Source organism: Nelumbo lutea, chromosome 2 (assembly GCF_056320005.1).
Source record: "Nelumbo lutea isolate HS-2025 chromosome 2, American lotus-T2T, whole genome shotgun sequence".
Classification (NCBI taxonomy): domain Eukaryota; kingdom Viridiplantae; phylum Streptophyta; class Magnoliopsida; order Proteales; family Nelumbonaceae; genus Nelumbo; species Nelumbo lutea.
In genome coordinates, this window is record NC_142685.1 from 112,385,405 (window position 1) to 112,410,392 (window position 24,988).

A 24,988-nucleotide genomic window follows, 5' to 3' on the forward strand; every position below is an offset into this window, starting at 1 on the left:
CTCCTACGCATACGCAACAAAAGATTCAGAACTGAAATAGTCAGCAACCCGTCAGACAGGGCGAGTCAGACATGCCACCCTACCCTTTTCTTGACACGAGAGAGAGGAAAGTTGTTGACTTTGAGTCAAGTCGTTGGTTATTCCATTCCTCATTTCATGCTTTTGTCCGCAGTGGCCGCGGATTTTCAGACAGTGGGAACTTGGGAGCCTCCGAACGATGGCCCTTTCGCCAAGAATCCTGTGTTTCCTCTGTGTCCTGATGGCTTCAACAGCGACCTCTCAATCTCTTGCCATAGCCAACGACAACGTCATCAGCTTACCGATAATTTACCCCATCGAGCCCATCACCACTATCCGCGACCTTATCTCCCAACACGGCCTCCCAAAGGGACTTCTGCCGGATTTGGTGAAGTCCTACTCGCTGTCCAGAAACGGAGACTTCCGGGTGGAGCTTAAAACCACATGCTACGTTGACGCCGGCGACCTCCTCTACTACGACAAGCGGATTAGCGGGAAACTCAGGCACGGAGCTATTTCCAACTTACAAGGAATCAGAATACGGAAGCTTTGGTTTTGGTGGGTGACTGTCACTGAAATTCAAGCCGATGAAGATCGTCACCCTCATTTATCAGTCTATTTCCGGTCTTATTTGGTTTTCTGTTTTTCCCATTATGTTTATGGTTATGGGGGACTAGAGGCAGTCAGCGAGTCAGTAGCTTTGTAGGGACGGAGTAACATTTACATGCACTTTTTTTTGTATGGTTCAGAAGCTATAGGTTTTCAATTCTAGTAAAATTAGTAATAGTTCATGGAAGGCATTTTTCTAGTTGTTGAATGGGTTGGTTTAGTGTTGAAGAGATTCATGAGTTGGAGGTTCAATTGGGGTCGAATTAGAGGTTGGATCATGACAACTAATTTAATACAATTTGAACCCAACTTGAAAGAATAAAGTGCAAATTATTGATTCTCCGCTTCACAAATTTGAAACTGTTTGTAATGGTCACAGGTGGGGGTATTTGACACAATACAAGGGGAGGATATGTGTGTCATAGGTGGGGTTTTATAAAATAAAATAAAAATAAATAAAAATTTATAAGATGGGGTAAATCATAATTTTCACAAAAACAAATAAGGTTCGATTAGGGTTTGAGTTATGATTAATTGAGTTTTCAACAATAATTTGGGTTGGATTGGGAGTGATCTCAACCGGACCCAACTTGAAGCCCTATTCCTTGCCCTAGAATTGTGGTTGATTTTCATCTTTAATTTTAAACAACGGGTGAATTGCTGAAACCTCCCTTCAAGTTTCAAAAGTTGTTGAACCATACCCTACTTTTTGGCATTTGTTAATAGCATGAATCTCCCCTCAAGTTTTTGACATCTGGTAGATAACTAGATATACCTATAAGGTAAGGAAATTGATAGGTTCTACTTGGAACCAAATGGAAATGACCTTATTCAATTTATTACCAAGAATTTGGAATTAGACCTCAACTCAATTTAATTCCAAGGTCTAGAGTTTTATCCTACTCGAACCAACTTGGAAACCCAGCCTTGATTGGCCCTGGTGGAACCGACTTTGTAATTGAATTGTTTGTCTTGAAATAAATCTCAAAATACTTTTGAGAATGTAAAAATTTGAATCCAAACACTCATGGTTAGGTTATAAAGACCATAGTCTCACTTAACCATTGAGTCACTTATGTGATTTAATCTTTTTTTTTTTGTTTTAATATTTGAATATATATAATAAGTAATGTAAAAGGTAATATTTGCAATATTTAAATTATAATGATGAGTTTTGAACCATATATTAATATATTATGATAAATTGATAATCTTTATTGAAAATCAAGTTTTTAAAGAACTTTTCCCCCTTTTTTGGCCAAGGGTGTAAAGAAATAATGAGTTTCACAAGTAGATCCTAAAAATGACCCTAGAACCACTAAGGTCAAAATCATTCCTGAAACTGATATTGACAAGTTAGGTTCCAGTTCTAAAAGCCTAGAATTGACCCCTATAAGGTAGGGTTCCCAGTTTTTCCTTAGAACTAAACCGAACCGACCCATGCTCGTATACCCCTTCTATTAAAATCTGCTAATGAAAGGGGAAAATGACTAATATACCCATTCATAGGGGTGCAAATTGGATAGACTGAGCTGAGTTTTAGCTCAATTTAGGACCAACACTAAGAATTGAGTTTAAAGCTCGAATTCAAAAGTCAAGCCTTAACTATCCAAATTCAGGGTCAAGCCTGAATTATTCAATTTGATGCACCCGGGTTGGGCTCGGGTTGATTAATCAGCCCATACCTAAGTTGCAACTCTACCCAATCGCTAGCTGCCGTTTGATCTATCTTCTTCCTCTTCACCTTGGATTTCACACACGTGCCCTCCAAGGTCTGGAAACCCAAACCCGAAAAGTCATCGCAATACTCTTTGCCTCGCTAGTGGAGCCTTCGATTCTAGAAGGAGAGAGAAGGTGGAGGAGGTGGAGAGATAAAACCTGCCCCTGCAAACACTCACACAGAAGCTCAATTGATCTATTCTTTAATACCATCTTCAACAAAGAACAACATTTAATAAAATGTGTGGGAAGAAGATTATACAAAAAAGAATAAATAAACAACTACATGATTAGTAGAAAGCAACAGATTAGATACCTCTCCTCACTCCTTCCCTCTTTTGCCTTTTGTAGCCCTCCCACCTGACCGTTCGTCCTCTTCATCCCAGCTCAAAACTCTGGTTCTAACGCTCATACAGTCTGAAGTTGCCCACTTGCGAGAACAATGAGGTTGACGATGAGGACGAAGACTTTGAATACCCATCTCTTCAAATTTGATTTTCTGCTTTTCCCACAATTGAATTTCAACTGCCCAAGAGAGTGTGAGGCGAAAGACACCTATAACTCAGTGGGTTTATGTGTATCGGATCTTGATTACGAAGACCTTTGGAATTTGAGATGGGTTCATCACTGATCAGTTAAAACAGCTATAAACTCGTGATCCGATTCGATATTCTTATCAGATTTGACCTCTTACTTTGCTCTTTTGTGTATCTGATTTCACTGATGTTGGTTTCTGAGTAATAAATGGAAGAAGATCAAAAAGACAAATGGGAGATGGAAGATAAAGAGAAAATAATGGGAAAGGAGAGAGAGAGTGGCAGTGATTGGAGTGGTGGCAAACTCTGGTTGATTGATGGGAGACAATGAACTGTATCCGATTTATTTAATTATTTTTCTTTTTAAAATGGGTGAGGAAATATGATTGGGGAGGGTCCAGCAGATAAGGATTCTTGACTTTGAGTCAAGTCGTTTCTTCAATCTCTTCCACAGCACACGGATTTTGAATCAGTTGTAAGCCACCAGCGATGGCCATCTCGCCAAGAATCCGCATTCTGTGCACCTGGGTGCATTGGACTCACGAACTCACCAATAAAAAGCTATCACGTAGCATTTTGAATTTTGGTTTTAATTAACGGGTTTTCTACTGTAAGTAAATGAAATCCAGTTGAACTAGATACAAAAGGTGTAAGCCAGTATTGAGAATTGGAAAAATTGGGTAATTTCTTATTCTGATATGCTGGTATTTATATTTACAAGAGAGAAGGTCGGTAATGGTGTAACAATACATAAACCGATTAAACTACAAGTGGGCCATGTGGCTAAATTGCACGTGGGCCTAAGATTATAATCCTAACACCCCCTTCAAGTTGGAGCATCAAAAGGCATTAAGACGTCCAAGATAAGTGATGAATCTATAAGGAGCCATTTTTCACTTGTTCACCAACGAAATGATAGTCAATTTCAATGTATTTCGTTCTTTCATGAAAAACCAGATTGACTGCTATGTGAAGTGCTGCTGCCTTACTGTCACAATGCAGTTGCATAGGTGACGAAAATTGAATGGTGAGATTAGTTAAGAGACGTCGAAGCCAAATTAATTCGGCTGTGATAGAGGCCATTGCTCGGTATTCCACTTCTGTTGAGGAGCGAGAGACAGTCGATTGCTTCTTGGTTTTCCAAGATAGAGGAGCCAAGCTGAGTAAGGTGATTTAGCCAGTGGTTGATCATCGGGTGACAGGGCAGCTAGCCCAGTTAGAGTCAGAGTATCCATTGAAAACAAAGTTGCTATTGCTCGGAAGAGATATGCACAATGGAGTACCTTTGAGATACCGAACAATGTGTAAGGCAACATCAAGGTGCTCTTGACGAGGTTCATGCATATGTTGATTGAGACAATTTAAAACAAAGGAGAGATTGGGCCTAGTTACTGTGAGGTAAACTAAACGACCCACGAGTTTGTGATAAGACGATGGATAAGCCAAGATGGGGCTAGAAGTGTCATCAAAATGGCGTTGGGCCTCCATGGGTGCTGGTGTTGGATTACAGTCTTGCATCCCGATGTCAAGAAGAATATCAGTGATGTATTTATGTTGACTGAGAAATATGTCATCAACTGAATGGTGGACTTTAAGTCCCAAAAAATATTTTGGGAGGCAAAGATCTTTAATTTTGAACCCGTTGTCCATGAACTGCTTGAGAGATGTGATTTCAAACTTCAGAGAGTGGTGGATTCTTGGTAAGTCTTTTATTTTATATTGTGTTTTTCATTTTTTTTCTAGTTTTGTGTATTTTTCACTTCCGATTTAGGATTTTTTTTTTGTTTGTGTAAGATTTATAGTTTCTAACTTGCTAGAAGCTTAGAAGTTGGCAAATCATTTTTTTTCATTCATTTTAATATATTTCTTTTTTAATATATTAGAAGTTGGAAACCCGAATTTGGATTTGATATGTTAGGTTGTTTGAAAACTTAATTTTCATCTTCAATTGTTATTCTTCTCTCCATTTTTATAGGTGATGATCGATGGTTGCACAATTTAAAAAGATTATTGATATGTCAAATAGTTAATGTTAGATGATTTGGATTTTTTGAATTTTATGTATTTTTGGCTATTATATATATTGTAAATGTTAGGCTTTTTTCTTATAAAATTTAAGTGATTTTAGACATTTTTTAATATTTCTAATTATGACATCATGGGCTAAACTGTCTAACCTGTTCGGTTGAACTGGTGATCCATTACCCAAATGAAAAACAGCTTGATCTCCTGCTTGGTTTTCAAAGCATTGGTTTCTTCTTCACTCGAGTGATGTATTGACCAGTGATGCTTGTTTTTTAGTTTTAGCATATGTTTGGTCCTGTTGGAGTTTACAAAGAGGCCATTTATTACTTTAAACATTTCTTGTTTTTTTTTTTTTTTTTTTCTGTTTGGTTGGGCATCACTTTAAACGTTTATTGATTTTCACCTTAAATTAACACCCATAAAAGCATGTCACATCAGTATTTCATTTCAAGAAACGGTGGGACATAAGGGGAAACGAAAAATTGATTTTTCCCCAAATCCCCCATGCATAAGAAACCAAACATTTTAATTTCTTAGTGTTTATTTGATAAATGGTGAAACCAAAAAACGATTTCATATGCAATAAACACAAACGCCCATGTTGTGCTGATATGGTGGCATTTTTTCAATAAATGCCAAAGGAACCAAACATCCTCTTAGTTAATTCAATGAGTTTTTTGTTTTGCACCTTTGTTTCATCTTCTTGAGGAAGAAGATGATGAACAATGTTTTGTTTTAAAAGGGTAATTTTGACATTTTAAAAAGTTTTAAGTCGCACGTGATGTCATGTGATACACATAATTGACAACTGGTTAACAGTTAAGTTGGCACATTTTGGAAGTTTAGGTATTGGACTGGCATGTTTTCAAGTTTGAAGACTAAAGTGAAACTAGGCCCAAAAGTACATGGTACTAATATGTAATTTTTCCTTATTAATTTTATATTTGAGGATATTTTTTTTGTATGATGTGAGTGACCTGTTCATGGGTTTTCAACTCATGACCATTTTACACTTCTTCAATCTTGGGCTTTGGGCCAGGCCTATTCAAATTTTGGCAAAATCATTGTTGGATCCCGACCCATGTTTAGATGTAAGTATAGTATTTCTAAAACAATAATTTTCCCTCTATATTGTTTTACATATGTATAATAAATTAATAATCAATTTCCCTGTATATTGTTGTACATATGTATAATAAATTAATAATTAATAGGCCTTTTATCTCAATGGTTGTCAAGGCAACATGATGCCCTTGAAGTGTTACCTACCCCAAGTTATTATAGATAATAGTATTGTAATAGATGTTATTATACTAAATTATTCATTTTGTGCATTTATAGTATTTTAATGTTCTTATGTTAGTCTATTTTTATTAGTGTTTTACTAGTTGGGATCCATGCAATGCACAAGCTTTGTTAATAGAAATTAAGGTAGAAGGAATCTTATAGCATTCCTAATTGGGCCAAGCTAGTTAACCTGAACCCACCCAAGCATTCCTTTGTGTTTTTGCACTATCCAATAAATTTAATATTTATTAGTTTTGTTATTTTATAGATAAATATGATTAAATTCTATTATTTTTATTGTGTTGAAATTAAATTTAAATGGATTTTAATTTTATAATAATTTTATTTTTATTACTTATGTTTCAAATGCATGGGCTTTGCTAACTGAAATTAAAGTATAAGAAGCCTTAAGAAATTTCCATTTGGGGATTGTTGGTTAAAGTCCAACAATAAAATTATTTATATAATAAATAAAATTTTGCCATTTTTAAAAGAAATGTAAATGGTTTTTAAAAACTTAACAATATTTGTTAATTATTCATTTCATTAATATTATATCATTTATATGTATGTATGTGTGTGCATATATTTATATGTATATATTAGTTATTGTTAGATAATTTTGCATTAATTTTTATTATTTTTAAATTGATTTTAAGTTACTAAAATTAATTTTTATTAACTTATGTGTATAAATTACATATGATTGATACTTATTTTATTTATTAATACTTATTTTAATTTCCTAATTTATCTTAGTATTATTTTATTGTGACAACCTTATGTGTTGGTATTATACAGTATTAGTTATTAATTTTTTTACTACTATTACAAATCTAATTTTTTGATTAATTTAATATATTGGCATGGTGGAATTTAGGCCAAGTTTGGAAAGAGTATAAATGCAAATATGTACTGTTCAAATACATACAAAATAATACAAAATGTAAGGTTTAAGTTGAGCGGGATCAAGGTGGGGACCATACTCCCCCATCCTTGTCCCTCGTTTCGAAGTAATTCCCTATCCCTATCAATAAGTCAATATGACCCGATCTTCTTCTTCCCTACCTAATTATGAACATGAATTCCTCAAAACTTGAAATTGAAATGCAAATGAAAACAAATTTGAGGTCATTGCTTTGCCCATTGCACTTTTAAAATATTCTCCTGTCCATGTTTAAATGATTTGCTACAATATTGAATTTGATAAGGATGTCGGGTATTCAGATTTGATCCTAAATAACATATATATCGGATCGGATCCTCTCAGATCAGATAAAAGGGTGATCCAAATTTGATTCAATTTAAAGAAAATCGGATTGGACTTCGGATTGAATCAGATCATGATCTAATCCATTTGTACCCTTAATTGCAGGAGTATAGAATGAAAAAATCACACAAGACCCGTAAGCCCTAATCCAAAATAGCAATTGTCTAACCTCCCTCTTTTGCAAAATTCAAGGTGCATGGCACCAAGATCTTAAAAACCAAAGTGATCATTAAATATCAAAGAGGAAACTAACAACATATAAAAGGGATCTCCAACATGTAAAGATCCTACTACTAAGAGGCAAACTAGAATCCGATTTGGAATTAGAATTGACTGAAATGGATTTTCATAAAAGAAGGAAGGAATGACCATTCTCTCAAATAGAGGAATACCATTCCATAAGTAATGGAAATGGGATTTGATTCTATCCAACCAATCAAACAATTAAAATGAAAATAGACCATTCGGATTCTGATTCTGGACCTTATTCTCGCAAACCAAATTAATGTGTTGCTTCTCATGGTCTCAAGCGGCCTATTGGGTAAAGATGGAAATAGATGAAATTGAAAAGACTAAATTTAATAATAAAAAAAAGAAAAAAGAAACCTAGTAGCATTTTCGAATATGAAACCATTGTTAATCTAGATATCTTTTAAGAGATATTAATGCCCACAACTCTCTCTTGAAATAAGGACGAAATGGGATTCAAGTGCAAAGGGAGAAGGAGAAAGAATGAACTGATGTGGCACTAAAAATATATTTATGATAATTATTAGTAAAAGATTATTACTGATTAATAATATGAGATTAGGTTAACTATCTTAGAATTTAAATTTTTATTATAAAAAAATCATCATTTAGGTGAACAATCAAATCGCCATCAATAATATAAAATTAAATTCAAATTATTACTGATTAATAATATGCTATCGTCGGAGGATATCTTGTCCTCAAATCGCCATCAGATTATTTGTCAAAGTGATTTTGAAGAGGTACATTATTTTTCCTCTTTTGACACTGTTTGTCTTAGGTGGCCAATTGGATGAATGCTAGAGTAGTAATTTTTGGTCACCACAATGAATGTTGTCGAATCCTTGTACTAGCATCATGTAAGAGTTGTCGATGGACGGTGTTCATTGAATTGCTCCCAAAGCTTGTCATTGTTGCATCTCTGTTTTCACTGTTGAGAGGTTGAAGATAACATCTCGACCCTTTTGTGTGTATTTTTGAAGTATGGTTGTCTGGCTCATTCAGGTCAGACTGGGTTTTATTATATGCATGTGGTGTATAGGATGTAGTTATATGCATGCGGTTTAGAGGGGAAGTTGTTGGTTGAACCGGCTTTTAAACCTAGTTTAGGTCAACCAAGATATGGTTAAAGGGACAAAAGTAGGTTATTAATTGGTAATTAATTAAGTAATTATTCTCATTATTAGTAATTATTAAATAATAATAAATATTATTAAATAGTAACTAATATTACCATTAATTATTATAAGTGATTAATTACTATTTAAATATATTATTTGAACCAACCTATTTCGGTTCAAAGAACAAGTTATATATATATATATGGTATGTGTAAATATATAATACCAATATAAAGAGAAGTAAAAAGCTCATAATAAAAATTCAAATAAAATAAAAATGGAATGCATATATATATTGTATATGTATATAAATATATATAATATTGTAGATATATATGTAGATAACAACAAACAATAAAAAATTATTAGAAAATGATAAAAATTAATGGAAAATTATTGTTAAAAAATACTATAAAATTATAAAAATTAATATATATATATATATATATATATATATATATATAAAAAAAAAGAGAGAGAGAGAGAGAGAGAGAGAGAGAGAGAGAGAGAGAGAGAAGTAAAAAAAAGAAAATAATAAAAAATAATTAAAACAATGTATATATGTAGATTATATTAAAAAATTGTATGTGTATATAAATATATATAATATTGTAGATATATATGTAGAATAAGTTGTAAAAAATAACGACAAATAAAAATATTAAAAAATGAAGAAATTAATAGAAAATTATTGTTAAAAATATTATAATGTATAGAAATATATAGAAAATTATTGTTAAAAATACTATAATATGCTACTTGATCGATGAGTGTATTGCCGTCATGATTAAGTAGCATAGATTTTACAATCCAACATACGAGAAGCAATGGTAGCATGCGGATATATTTTTCCAAGTCCATTATTAGCATGTTAGAAATGCTTAATCATGATGAATTGTAAAATACATATATTTATATATATTATATGCTACTTAATCATATGTTGGATTGTAAAATCTATGCTTTCCTTATATGCTACTTAATCATAAATTATAAAATTTGGTATATGTATATATTATATGCTACTTAATCATATGTTGGTTTGTAAAATCTATTATTGCTTCTCGTATGTTGGATTGTAAAATCTATGCTACTTAATCATGATGGCAAAATACTCATTGATTGTGTTGAAAAATTATTTCAAGTCATAGAGGAATCAAGCGTAAAAGATTGCATGCAAATAGTAAGGGATATGAGATTCACAAAAAGACATCCATTGTACGTCAAGGCACACATTATATTCACTGATGATTTGCATTATCAACAAGTGTGGATGGGCTTCTGTGGTAGATCAGCTTACTCTACTAAAATTGAGTGGTTGAAGGCTGCTATACACAACTACTTTGATGATTAGCTTATATAATTGTAATAGTGTCATTGTGTCCTTGTATTCTTTCGGGATTTGAAACAATGGTGGAAACAAATTACGTTTCATTAATAGTTAATATCATTTTAGATTGAGTTGTGGTTTAGTATCATGCAATACGTTATCAAAATTTTTATATATTTGAATTACAGATGTTGACAGTAAAGGATAAGAAGCATTGGTTAAAATTCTATTCTAGTTATGGCTATTGAAGTCAAATTTTTACAAATTAAACATTATCGCTGACACAATGAATCTTCACTTATCGGACATTAGTAGGTGCATTTAGGCGGTTATTTTGCCATTTTCGAGTAATGGGTTGGGTACAAGATATTTATAACATTACTGTTGAAGAGAGGATGATTATATTTCTTTAATGCATTTGTTAAAGTTAACGGTTTTCCATAATAAAATGTCGTTTTAGCATTCCAAGGATATTGTGCATTGCATATTTCATGAGGTATTGGATGCCACGATAGTTTTGCAAGTGAAATGATTGTACCAACTTGGGATCATCTAAGCCAAGTAATGGTTCTATAGATATTTTAGATGCATTTTTTAACAATGATTATGTATTTTAATTATGATTCAATTCATTTATTAATAATATTGTAATTTTATATAAGGGTGTCGTCGATGCATTGGATGATACACTCGTACCTATAATTGTCACACTAGATGAGTTAATGCATTACAGAGTTAGAGGTGGGAAGCAATGTTACCAAAATGTTCTAACTATTTGTAATTTTAATTTGATATTTACATATGTCGTAGCTAGATGGAAGGGGTTGTGCATGATGCAAGGATTTTAAGAATCATTGTAATTGAGCATAATCACCACTTTTCATTCCCGCCTCTCGGTAAGTATTAAATTTAAGTCTTTTGAGGCTATAACACTTATAAGTCCTCACATGCCACGCTTGACAATATTGTCACACTTGTTGTAGATAAGTACTACTTATGTGATCAAACATATCCACACACTTGTTATTTTATGGCTCATACTGCGGACAAAGATATTGGATATCGGATTTTTGTTATAGATGACCAAGAACTAGGAAGAAGAGGTTTAATCAAGCTCATGTGAAATTATGGAATGTAATCGAACGGGCGTTTGGTGTCTTCAAAGTACAATTTCAAATTATGAAGTTAAAGGCGTCGTTCCCCTTTCCATTTCAACAAGATGTGGTTATTGCATGTTTTGCCCTCTACAACTATTTAAGGAGGGAGAGCATCAGGGATGAATTGTTCATAGAATATGAAGGCGGTAGTATTGGAGGGACGGGGATGAAGAATCAACTAGTGAAGAAGATGATTATGATCCCAACATTGGGACTGGTTCACCTGAGGATCGTGAATTCATGTTTTAATTACATGAGTATATTGCTGATCAGATGATATAGTGGATGATATGGTACATCAATATTATATATATAGCATTGTGTCACAATTGTGGATATTGAGATTGAACATTGATAAAACTTTGATGTACTTGTACTAGTTATCTCAAATTGTTTAATATTTAGGCTATAATATTTGCCATAATGTACATTATTCTATTCTTGATGGAATTAAGAATTAATTAGCAATTATAATAATATTATACAATTACAAAATAATTATATAGTATTGTACAATTACTAATAATATTATATAATATTATACAATTATTAATAATATAAAAATTTATAATTAATTAATTAATTATTAATCATAATTAATAATAATATTACTTAATATTCATAACCAATTAATAAATAATCATAATTCATTACTAATTAATCAATATTTAATTATTCATCATTAAATAAAAATAATAATATTTATAAATACTTATTTAACATTTAATTATAAAGTAATAATTAATAAATCATTATTCATAATATTAAGATTAATTAATAATATTAAAAATATTAACTAATAATCTTTAATAAAAAAATAATAATAATAATAATAATAATAATAATAATAATAATAATAATAATAATAATAATAATAATAATAATAATAATGTTACATTAAAAAATTAATCATATTAGAAGAAAGTAATAAATAATAATATTAAAATTAATTAATAAAATATTAATAATCTATAGTCAATAATAAATAATTAAGAATAATAATATTAATTACTAAATGAATAATTATTTCATAATAATTCCCAAAAGTAATACTAAAATTAATTCATTAATGATTAATTTGTAATTAATGTTATTAATATTATTAATAATTAATAATACTATTTTATACTATTTTACAGTTATTAATAATATTAATAATTAGTAAATCATAATTATTAATAATGAACAACAATTAATAATAATATTACTTAATATTAATTATTTTAACTATAAATTAATAATATTAGTAATTAATAATAATCAATTATTCAATAATTGTAATTATTTAATTATAACTAGAATAATTAATTTGTAAAAATAATTAAGTAATGAATTAGTTAATAACAATAATACTATTAATTAAATAACAACGAATTAATAATTTATAGTTAATATTTCATTAATAATTATTGCTTAACTATGATTAATTAGTATTAATCATTAATGAATTATTAAGTAATACCTAATAATTATTTAATAATAATATTATCAATTTTTAATAGTAATATGAATAATATTAATCATTAATCTTAATTAATAATACTATTAATAACATTAATTATTAAGTAAATAATAATTAATCATAATTATTGAGAATTAACAATATTAGTAATTAATAATGATGATGATTATTATGATGATAATAATAATAATAATAATAATAATAATAATAATAATAATAATGATAATAATAATAATAATAATAATAATAATAATAATAATAATAATAATAATAATAATAATAATAATAATAATAATAATGATAATTAATGAATGAATAATTAATTCATAATAAGTAATATTAATTATTTATTAATAATAATAAATAATAATATTATTAATATCAAAGTCATTAATGACTAATTAGTAATTGATGTAACCGTTTCTGGTCACGTTCCAATTTTTTGTGATGTATCAATTTTTTTTGGCCAAGTACCTCATCATTTGACCTGCGCCCAGGAGAGGATGGTGGAGCTCCTTGGTGGTGAATTGCTTGGGGGAGGGCTATGTCGAGCTGGGGAGAGCTATGCCGAGCTACCTGAGCTATGCTGAGCTGGGGAGAATTATGCTGAGCTCCCTGATGGCGAATTGCCTAGGGGAGAGCTATGCCGAGTTCCCTGATGGCGAATTGACTAGGAGAGAGCTATGCCGAGCTCCCTGATGGTGAGCTACCTTGGTGGACTCGTCATTTGACCTGCTCCTAGGCGGCTTATAACTCATAGGATGGTGGAACTCCCTGGTGCAACGCAACTCGACTGCCCTTTGCATGAGGTGATCTCCTCTCCTTTGCAGGCGGTGGGAGATGAGGGACCTGCGAGAACTCCATCTTTTCCTCCTCTTTATAGGTGGTGGGAGCTGAGGAACTTGCGAGAATTGAACCAGAGGACCCGGGAGTATTTACCCGATGGGGACTCTCCGATGCATAAGTTAGCATTCTGATTGCAAAGAGCTTGGAGAGAAATGAGAGAGCTAGAGAGCAGGGATTACCTCCATTTTTCCATCCTCTCCCTTTTATCTTTGGGGGTCGGTGTCCTTATATAGCGGTGTCTAGTCAAATCAGGAGTAACCGCCTCTGTCTCTCTGCCGCAACCATTATTGATAGAGCTGAGGTGGCGGGTGCAGGCAGCTGTTGCAGGGTATGGCTCTGCCAGGCAAGGGACAGCTCTCAGGGCTGGTAGGCACGGCGCCGCCTGGAGAGAGACATGGGCATAGGTCTCCGGATTTGTCAGGTACGGTTGTTAGGCAGGAGATCTTCCTGCGATACGCCGAGCTACCCCTAAGTGGTGAGCTACCTATGCTGAGCTGCCTATAAGTGCCGATCTACCCCTAAGTGGCGAGCTCTTCGTAAGATGCCAAGCTGATTGTAAGTGCCGAACTGCCCCTAAGTGGCGAGCTACCTATGCCGAGTTGCCTGTAGGTGTCGAGCTGCCCCTAAGTGGCGAGCTCTTCGTAAGATGCAAGGCTGCCTATAAGTGTCGAGTTGCCCCTAAGTGGCGAGTTCTTCGTAAGATGCCAGGCTGCCTATGTGCCGAGCTGCCCCTAAGTGGCGAGCTCTTTGTAAGACGCTAGGCTGCCTGTAAGTGCCGAGCTACCCCTAAGTGGTGAGCTCTTCGTAAGACGCCAGGCTACCTATAAGTGCCGAGCTGCCCCTAAGTGGCGAGATCTTCGTAAGACGCTAGGCTGCCTGTAAGTGCATAGCTGCCCCTAAGTGGTGAGCTACTTAGTTGTTAAGAGGCTGCACTTAGTTGGCATGAGGTGTCAGGTGTCATATTTTCACTGGAGGGCCAAATCCGCCCTCATCATTTGCCCCCCACTCCCGAGCTGAGAGTAAATCGGCGAAGGGAGTAGATTTCTCCTTTGGGACTGTAAGTCAACGAGCTAGTAAGCACTGATCCAATTTCTTAAGCTCTAGGAGCTGCCTGTAAGTTGAGGAGGTCTCCGTTAATTCAGTATTGTAGCCCTTAGGCTTTGGGGGCAACTTATAGTCCACTTTTGCTAATTTTGCCCATGCTGAAGAAGCGACTAGGTCTTAAGCAGTAATGTGGCCCGTAGGCTTTGGGAGCGACTTGTAGTCCACTCTTCTTGATTTTTCCCATGCCAAAGAGGCGATTGGGTCTTAAGCAGTTGTGTTGCCCATGCCGTAGAGGCGACTAGGTTTTTTAGCAGTAATGTGGCCCGTAGGCTTTGGGAGCGACTCGTAGTCCACTCTTCTTGACTTTGCCCATGCCAAAGAGGCGATTTGGACTTATGTGGTGTCGGGCTGACCAGGTGCCGAGCTGACCAGGTGCTGAGCTATTTGTGAGGTGTCGGGCTGACCGGGTGCCGAGCTGCTTGTGAGGTGCCGAGATGACTAGGTGCCAAGCTACCTGTGCGGTGTCGGGCTGACTGGGTGCTGACCTGTGAGGCCCCGAGCTGACCAGGTGTCGAGCTGCCTGTAAGGTGCCGAGCTGATCAGGTGTCGAGCTACCTGTGAGGTGCCGAACTAACCAGGTGTCGAGCTTCCTGTGAGGTGTCGGGCTAACCGGGTGTCGAACTACGAGGTGCCTTAGAGCTATGATTGCGCCGCGTTAGCCTCATAATGCCGGCCACCTACTCTTACAAGAAGCTACTAGGAGCTCGACTTTCGGGGGCAACACTACTAACTTTAGGTCGCCAGCTCACACGGAAGCCCTCGAAGGCTTGACCAGCAAGGGCATCCGTGCAGTCTGTTGGCCGCCAACTCCCGCGGAAGCCACGAAGAGCTCATCTTTGTAGGGGGGACCTCATGAAGAGGACTGGTGAGGTTTTATCTGAATTGAAAGTAAAGTTGGTAGAGCTACTTAGCCTGTTAGCTCCCTGCATAGTCTTTAAGTTCATACAAAATGGAAACTATAAAGTGAGAGCTTCAATTTCTAAAAAGTGAGGACTTAGCGTTTTGGGAGGAGAGGACTTAGCTTTTGTAGGATGAGAACTTAGCCTTTTGTTGCATGTTCCCATAGATGACGCCAATTGATGTAACGTTTCTGGTCATGTACCAATTTTTTGTGATGTATCAATTTTTTTTGGCTAAGTACCTTGTCATTTGACCTACTCCCAGGAGAGGATGGTGGAGCTCCCTGGTGGTGAACTGCCTGGGGGAGGGCTATGCCGAGTTGCCTGAGCTATGTCGAGCTGGGGAGAGCTATGCCGAGCTCCCTGATGGTGAGCTACCTTGGTGGACTTGTCATTTGACCTGCTCGTAGGCGGCCTGTAACTCAGAGGATGGTGGAACTCCCTGGTGCAGCGCAACTTGACTGCCCTCTGCATGAGGTGATCTCCTCTCCTTTACAGGCGACGGGAGCTGAGGGACCTGCGAGAACTCCATCTTTTCCTCCTCTTTGTAGGCAGTGGGAGCTGAGGAATCTATGAGAACTGAATCAGAGGACCCGGGGGTATTTACCTGGCGGGGACTCTCCGATGCCTAAGTTAGCATTTTGATTGCAGAGAGCTTGGAGAGAAATGAGAGAGCTAGAGAGCAGGGATTACCTCCATTTTTCCATCCTCTCCTTTTTGTCTTTGGGGTTGGAGTCCTTATATAGCGGTGTCTAGTCAAATCAGCTGTAACCGCCTCTGTCAAGTCAGGCATAACCGCCTCTGTCTCTCTGGCGTAGCCGTTACTGACAGAGCTGAGGTGGCGGGTGCAGGCAGCTGTTGCAGGGTACGACTCTGCCAGGCAAGGGACAACTCTCAGGTCTGGTAGGCACGGCGCCGCCTGGTGAGAGACGTGGGCACTAGTCTCCTACGGTTGTCAGGCAGGAGATCTTCTTGCGATACGCCGAGTTGCCCCTAAGTGGCGAGCTTTTCGTTAGATGCCAGGCTGCTTGTAAGTGCTGAACTGCCCCTAAGTGGTGAGCTACCTATGCTGAGCTGCCTGTAGGTGCCGAGCTCTTCGTAAGATGCCAGGCTGCCTGTAAGTGTCGAGCTGCCCCTAAGTGGTGAGCTCTACGTAAGATACCAGGCTGCTTGTAAGTGCCGAGCTACCCCTAAGTGACGAGCTCTTCGTAAGATGCCAGGCTGTGTGTAAGTGCCGAGCTGTCCCTAAGTGGCGAGCTCTTCATAAGACGCCAGACTACTTGTAAGTGCCGAGCTCTTCGTAAGATGCTAAGCTGCTTGTAAGTGCCGAGCTGCCCCTAAGTGGCGAGCTCTTCGTAAGACGCTAGGCTGCCTGTAAATGCCGAGTTGCCCCTAAGTGGCGAGCTACCTAGTTGTCAAGAGGCTGCACTTAGTTGGCATGAGGTGTCAGGTGTCATATTTTCACTAGAGGGCCAAATCTGCCCTCATCAGTAATTAATATTATGAACAATTAATAGTCAATAATAATATTATGTAGTATTATACAGTTATTAATAATTTCAATAGGTAGTAATGCGTAAATTAACAATAATTGAAATTTATTAATAATAAAATTACTGAATATGAATAATTGTAATCAATAATTATAATATTAGTCATTAATAATAGTAAATTAATAAATAATAATAATTAGAATAATTAATTAATCAATAACAGTGATAGAAATAGTTAATTAACAACGAATTAATAATTAATAACAAATTGAATATGAATTAATCATAATTAGTAATAATACTTATTAATTAATTATAATAATTAGTAATAATAACGAATTAATTATATTAATGATTAATTAGTAATATTAATTCTTAATTAATAATAATAATAATAAATTATTAATGAATTACAAAAAGTTAATAATGACTTATTAATTATTAATTATAATTTAATTATTAACTATTATATTAATTAGCAATAATTGTTTATTAAGAATTATTAATTAATTATTAATGATTATACTAATTTTTAATATTATTTTTTATTGAATTACATAAACAAAAAATTATCTGAATTAAAATGGACATTTGAATATTTTCAGAATTCAGACTTCAAAACAATATTCTCTACGTTCAAAACAATATTCTCTACATTTGAAAAATTTCACCCAATTTTAAAGACGATGGCTTCCATTATCAAATAGAGAACTCTATTAACGGATCCCCGTTAGGCAGACGTTTTACAGCCCTAGATGCTCTGACTGGCTTCATTAACCGGTGGGGCAGAGTTCGGGTTGGGACTTGGGACCGTTCTTCTTGTTCCTCCTTTTCTGCTACAACAACCCGAGGGACCACCGGACCAGAACGGCGCACAGCCCATGAAAAAATGAACATGGGGACCCACACCCACCTGCGGAGTCTATAAATTTATAATAATTCTAGTCGTCGCCTCTTTCATCTCTTTCCACTTTCATCGTTTCTTCGAACAGTCTCTGACTCCGAGGAGCTCCAACAATGGCGATTTCTCCGAGAATCATCTCTGCAACTGCAACCACTTTGTGTTTAACCTTTATCCTGTGTTCCATTAACATCCATCCTTCTCTCGCCGTACCAGACGACGACGTCATGGAACTTCCTCTTCCGATCGTTTCCACTGTGGAGCCGCCTATCAAATCGGTCCACGACCTCCTCCCCGAATTCGGCCTCCCAAAGGGTCTCCTCCCCGACGCCGTCACATCCTACTCACTATCCGACAACGGAGACTTCTCTGTCGAACTTGAGCGCCCGTGTTACGTCCATTTCGACGAACTCGTATACTATGACACCAAGATCACAGGGAAACTCAGCTATGGAGCTGTAACCAATGTGTCGGGGATTCAGGCAAAGAAGCTATTCTTGTGGGTGAGCATCACTGGATTTCAAGTCAACCAAGCCTCGGACACGATTACCTTCTACGTCGGGGCTCTGTCGGAGAAATTGCCGGCTAAGCAGTTTGGGACAATTCCCCAATGTAAGAGCAAAGCGTGCCAAGGGAGAAAAGATCTATCTCCTTTGGTTGCTGAGGTAACAGATAATCTACCGTTCTACCATTTACGATCTTAACATTCAAATCTGCTTGCTTTGCCCTGTTTATGTTTTCTGATCTAACACTTCTCGGTCTTGACAATTTTTTTTTTCCGGAAAATTGGGAATATAAATTTAAAAAGGATTGGCCGGTGATGTAGGAAAATTTTTCCGGAATTTAGGGGTTCTGGGTATTTCAATAACCATCTTCCCCACCCCACAGGCATTAGCGTTACCAAGCTTCAAATCTTCTCTTGCATCTTCCTTTACTGTTTAAATCTCTTCTTCAAGGGAAAACTTATCAATTTCCTTGTTAACAAGCTTCTATTGAAATAAGTGTACGAAATCAACATCTACTGATTTTACCAACTTTTCAAGCTCGCATCTCAAAAAATGGAGGGGGAAAAATTGTGATAAGATTATTTGCACAATCGATTTCCAATAAGATTTTTTACAATTATTTTGTGTATCAAATCAGTTGTACTTGGATTATATAGCCCTCTTATGGTTTTAGACTTTTAGTAGTAGATATGATGTTAGAACAACAGTCGTGGATAAGCCGAAGCAGCAAAAATTTCTGTGTTGGAATAGCATGAATAAACAAATTATGTTGAAGCAGTTTCTGTGGGTTCTTTGGTCATTCAATTCCTTTGGCTGTGCAACCTTCATCACATTGTTGCAGCATATTCTTCTTCTTGCATTGAGAAGGATACCCCTTGACGAGTTAGCTCTGGTTTTCCCAAGTTTAACCCATTCGGGTATGCTGGGGTAGTGAGGTGTATGAATACAGGGAAATCAGATTATATAGAAAATTTGAAGGTGCATCTTTCGGTCAGCAATAGTTTTTTTTTTTTTTTTTTGAGAGAGAAAGGTAACTGATTTCATGCAATAGTTATTAGCTATTATATACCTAAGATACCAGGATACCCGTATAAGGGTGTTGTATCTTGTTGGATACTTCAATTTTTTAGAGCAAATTTCGTATCTGACACCTTGTTCAGCTATGTCCTCACTGCATCTGGGAAACATAGTTATATACAGAGAGAGATGCTTCATGTTTGAAATGAAGCCTGCCTTTATAAAATTGTAAATGATACAACTCTGCTTTCTATAGTGAAGTTGCAATTCATGGGACGTGAATTGAATGAAAGAAAGATGATCACCTTTAACTGTATGCTCTATTTCAGGGATTGGGGGTATCAATCTGTTAGTATTAACCAGTGATGCAGGTTCATTCCCTGCTCGTCTACTAAAATTAAGTATTCATTACCATCCAAACTCACCAACTCAAATATCTTTAAATATGCCAAGTCATCTCAGTTTGTCAGGGAATTCAGGATATGCCCTAAGTTGGTAGCAGTATTTTATTCTTTTAATAAGATTGGTCATTTATTGGTTTTTCCAAGTCAATCCATGCCACATATTCTCAAATTTGAAACAAGATGCTAAGTTTTTTTTTTTTTTTTTTTCTGGAGGAATACCGAATGTGGAGTAAATTGAGTATGCTGAATCATTTTTTGTGGTCTTCATTTTCCTCATGAAGAGCTTTTGTGGTCTATCCCAGGCTTCCTGAAGATGCATGTAGAAAGGAATAGTCTATGCATATGACTCAATTTGTGGAATGCATGATTCATTTAAAAGGACTGACAATTCTTATTATCCTCTTCTATGCAGTGGTCGTCTATTCTGCTTTTAAATATCCATTGTTATCAACTTGCTTACTGTAATTATTCTCAATCCTAACTAACATATGAATTTGAAGTAGAGTTAGAATCCTGAAGACAATATGAAGGGGTCGTCATATCACTTATGCTTCTTGTTAGTTACTTCATGCGAACCTAGGGATTGCCTTCTTAACTGGTATTTATTTTAACCCATAGGACTAATGATGATGTTAACTTTCTTTTCTGTTTCACAGAATGTGACTTGTCTTTGGGCCATTTATAGTAATTCATTACCCAATGATGGTCCTGCCTATCTGCTATCTGGGGTCTTGGGATGGGTAGATTGGGTACAGACCTAAATTTGGCATTTTTCTTTGCATAAAGTGGACACTCTCATACTTGAATTCTCACACTTGTCGGTCCAAAATTTTACCCTTGCACCAGGTAATGTAATTTGTTGATGTATGCCATGTTCTAGTTCATGCCTATAGCATTTTTAGGCTTTTATGCTTATTGTGAAGTTGGATTCTTTTGACAAAGGGTAAATAGGAAGTTTCTTATTTGCTTGATTTTTTTCTCTAATCTTTATTGCTCTTCAATATGCAAATGTGGGTAATATTATGGTCATCAAAAGGCAGTTTTTGACAGCCCCACAATGGGGTTAATGCATGATGCATGAGAGATTCAGTTATCCATGGACTGATAATTGTGAAAATATTTTGCAAGTGGATAGTAGTTGCCTTGGTAGCTTATTTGTAATATAAGCTATTCATTGGAGTGGAAATTGATTTGTAGGTGTAATTCGGTATATCCTCTTTTGCTGCCACCCACTTCAGCTTGAAGTTCTTCAGTTCCATGCAAGATGGGGGAGTATCAATAGATGCATGTTGATGTGTTTACGTGTTCTGTATTCAGAATGTTATGTTTCAGTGAAGAACTTCTATTACCATAAGTAAATTTTCTCTTAGTCTCTATACATATTATGTATGTGAATGCCATGTTTGTGTATGTAGCTGTAACTAAGCATTCGTGAAAGGATCTTCCCTGTTCTAATTCATCCATGGTATGGCCTTGAAATGTTTCTCTGAGCTGTATAAAATTAGATTCTTATGAGCTTGTGGGTGTGTGGGTATTCTAACTGTTTTATTTTTTTTGGTCTGAATTTGTAGGCAGAGAGAACCTTAATGCAGTCTGCAGCTCACAAATTTTGATAACATAAGCCATCACCTGGACCTAGGGTGGTGCACCTAGGCCATGGTCCAGGCCTGGGCCCAAATTAAAGTACCATTTACAGGGTATGTGGGCTTGGGTTTAGATTATTAAGCCCAATTGTAATGATAAGCCATTAACCTTATATTTTCTGGTTCCTGGGTCTAACGGTCCGATCATTTGAACCAAACAGATGGCCCGTTCTGGCAAAAGAAATTAAAAAATTAAAAATGGCCAAAAACCGCAGGATGGTTCGAACGGTTTGAATGGTTTGACTGCCCAGGTCAGCGGCAAGGTTCAAAGTATCGACAATGTATTGGTACTTTTTTCTAGGTTTTATTTTATTTTTTCAAAACCGGTTCAGAGGGGTTGGTTTAAGACCTGGTTACCCTCTGAACCAGTGTCTGACCCGATACAGCCCCTGGAGGGGCATATCTGGAAGCCATCGGCACAATATGTATCGGCCCGTATTTGAACCTTGGTCAGTGATTTGCTGACCAAATCAACGGTTTTTGGCCAAAAAGATGACTCGGGTAAAACGGTCCCAGTTTTTTCGGTCCGGTCCAGGACCTATAATTGATTGATGTGGTATGAATAGAAGGAATGACAAAGAGGATTCATGTAGCCGAACCTTGGGATGGCAATTTTCCCCATCCATTTGGGAACCACCCCATAATGATTTTCTCCTGCGGGGTGGGGACTGGGAAGTTTCCATCCTTCCTTGGGGGGTGTTCACCAAAAATTGAAAAAACGAACTGAACTGATGAAGAAATTGAACCGAAATTTTTGGTTAGTTTTGTTTTATTCTTTTTTGTTTGAAAAATTGAAGATTTGGTTTGGTTTTTGGTTAAAAAAAGCGGAATATATATATATATATATATATATATATATATACACACAATTACTTTAAAATATTATTTCCCTTCCCAAAATCGAAAATCAACTCAGTTTTGATAGTTAAAATCCTAGCTAAGTTCCTCTCCTCCCTCGCAAGTCCCAATTCCCATCTCTCTCTAGTCTTTATAGTTGAAGGGAGAACGACGAACATGCAACAAAGAAGAAGCATAGCCTCCGACCTTCAGTGCTCCGTCGTCTGATGTCCGGCATCTGCCCCTTTCCTCTCCGATAGCCTCGGCCTTTCAGCGATCTGCCAATCCATAGTCCGAACTCTGAAGGAATAACAGATGCCATATGTCCAACGTCTGCCCCTTTCCTCCTTGTTAGCCTCAGGTCCTCAGCCCTCTAGGCTCTGCTAACCCTCCAATGCTCCGCTTGTCTGCAAACTTCATGTACGACATTAAACACGAGAAAGAAAATTTTGAGGATAGAAGGAACATAATCCGTAATCAACCTTTTGCCTTTTCCGTTGCGCAATACACATTGTAAAACTTTTGATCAGAGCAATAATTAGAGTCCCGTTTGGTTTGTGGGAATAGGGGTTTGGAATCGGAATCAGAATGGGTTATTCCGATTCCAATTGTTTGGTTGGGTGGAATTAGAATTCAATTCTCATTCCTGTTGGAATAGCATTTTCCCATTTGAGGGAATGGACATTCCTTGCCTCTCCCTTGGCAATGAAATTTCATTCTTGCTGCTTTTAATTCTCATTCTCATTTAAGTCTGAACCAAACAGATTATGGAAATAGATCATTCCGATTCTAATTCTGAAAGATTTTGATTCCAATTCTGACTGCAAACCAAACAGACCCTAAGTTTTGGTTTACAAAAGAAAATAACAAATTACATGTAAATCTAGGCCTTAATACAAGAAGACTAGATAAAGATCTAAGCTGTAAATAGAACTAGATTGAAAAGAAATTGAGGTTATTATTGAACCTTGCATAAAACGAGACTTTTTAAAAAGATGTAAATAGAACTACATTGATTCGGTTTCAGTTCGGCATTTTAAAAAGCGGAACTGTTCGATTTGGTTAAAAATTACCCACAGTTTGGTTAACCGAACTGTGAAGATCCCTACCTCTACTTTCCCCATGTGGTTTCCAATCTCTACCTCATTGGGATCCCTGGTAGTGCTGAGTAATATATATTTGTGTTAATATTTAAAAAAAGGCTGAATATGTTTGGATCTATTTGCTATGATTGTAGTTTGGGTAAATTACAAAGACTCCCTGTATTATAGGGTTAGTGACAATTATCCTCCTTATCGAACTTTTATTTGTGACAAAGGCCCTCACCCCTCATGAACTTTCACTTTGCAACAAATACCCCTTGGTCTTTAAATTAGATGATGAAATATATTAAATTACTAAAATACCCACTTGAACTTTCCTTATTTTCTTTTTTTCACCATTTTCTCTTAAACCAGCTATAATAATAGTAATCATTTCATTGACATAGAAAAACAAGTTTCTTTGAATTCTTGTTTCATTTCACTAACATGAATGCCCCTCTTCATCTTAAAATATAAAAGTTATCCACTCCTTCCTCCAATAAACCAAGAAAAACTAAGTGGATTTTAAATTTATATTTATAGAAAGAAACCTCTACCATTTCATGTAAATATTGAATCCAATCAGAAATCTACAAAGATTTATTAGAACAACCAAGAGGGCTTTAATATTATATTTAGAAAACAAATTGAATCATAAATTATTTAAATAAATAAGAAAGGGGTAGTTTGGGGATTTAAAAAATTTAAATAATTGAATAAGAATTTTTTAAGTTAACTGTTGGAACTCTTATAGAGGGTGTATTTGTTGCAAAGTGAAAGTTCATGGGGGTCTTTATTGCAAATGAAAGTTTAGGGGTAATTGTCATTGATCTCATAGTACAAAGGGTATTTGTAATTTAACATCCTAAATTATAATTATTTATTAAAAAATTGAAGGAAATATAAATCAAAAAGTAAAATGAATTTCACATCATAAAAATGATAGGGAGTGGGGATCCTCACAAGGATAGGGAAAACGCTATCCTTGTTGGTGGGATGGGGATAGGCAGGCTTCCCATCCCCGTGCGATTGCTATTCCTAGCCAAACCCCATATAGTTGGGACAAGATGATGATCATGATGATAATAATGACTTCCAACCTTTTCTTGATTATGGGTTACTAAATATTTGTCTTATCTTTCAAACTACTAAAATGTGAAATCTTGTTATGTGTTCTAGATAAGTTCTCTTTTGTGGGAGAGTTTCAAATTAAAAGTTAAAATAATTAGGGGGCTGCTACTAATTTATCATAACTTTAATTCATGAGTGTAATGGAGCATACTTGGAGTGTTTGTTACATGGAAAATCCAGAGGGTCATCTATTCTATTGTTTTTCTTTCCATTTGTGAGCCTAAAGGCTCCATTTGGTTTGTGGGATTGGAAGAGAAAAAAAAGAATATTCTTGAAATTTCTTTCTTTCCCATGTTTGGTTTGTGGGATGTTAAGAAATGGGATAGGAAAAAGGTAGGATTA

At 35.6% G+C, this 24,988-nt stretch overlaps 1 protein-coding gene across 1 annotated transcript; it reads left to right on the forward strand.

Annotated features, from left to right (window-relative positions):
• The first annotated feature begins 17,832 nt into the window (after positions 1-17,832).
• On the forward strand, positions 17,833-21,412 carry LOC148872857 (uncharacterized). The gene is made up of 2 exons (XM_088969859.1): positions 17,833-18,691; positions 21,151-21,412. Exons 1-2 carry the CDS (start codon positions 18,143-18,145, stop codon positions 21,154-21,156), a joined length of 555 nt encoding a protein of 184 aa, XP_088825985.1. The 5' UTR covers positions 17,833-18,142; the 3' UTR covers positions 21,157-21,412.
• The last annotated feature ends 3,576 nt before the right edge of the window (positions 21,413-24,988 follow it).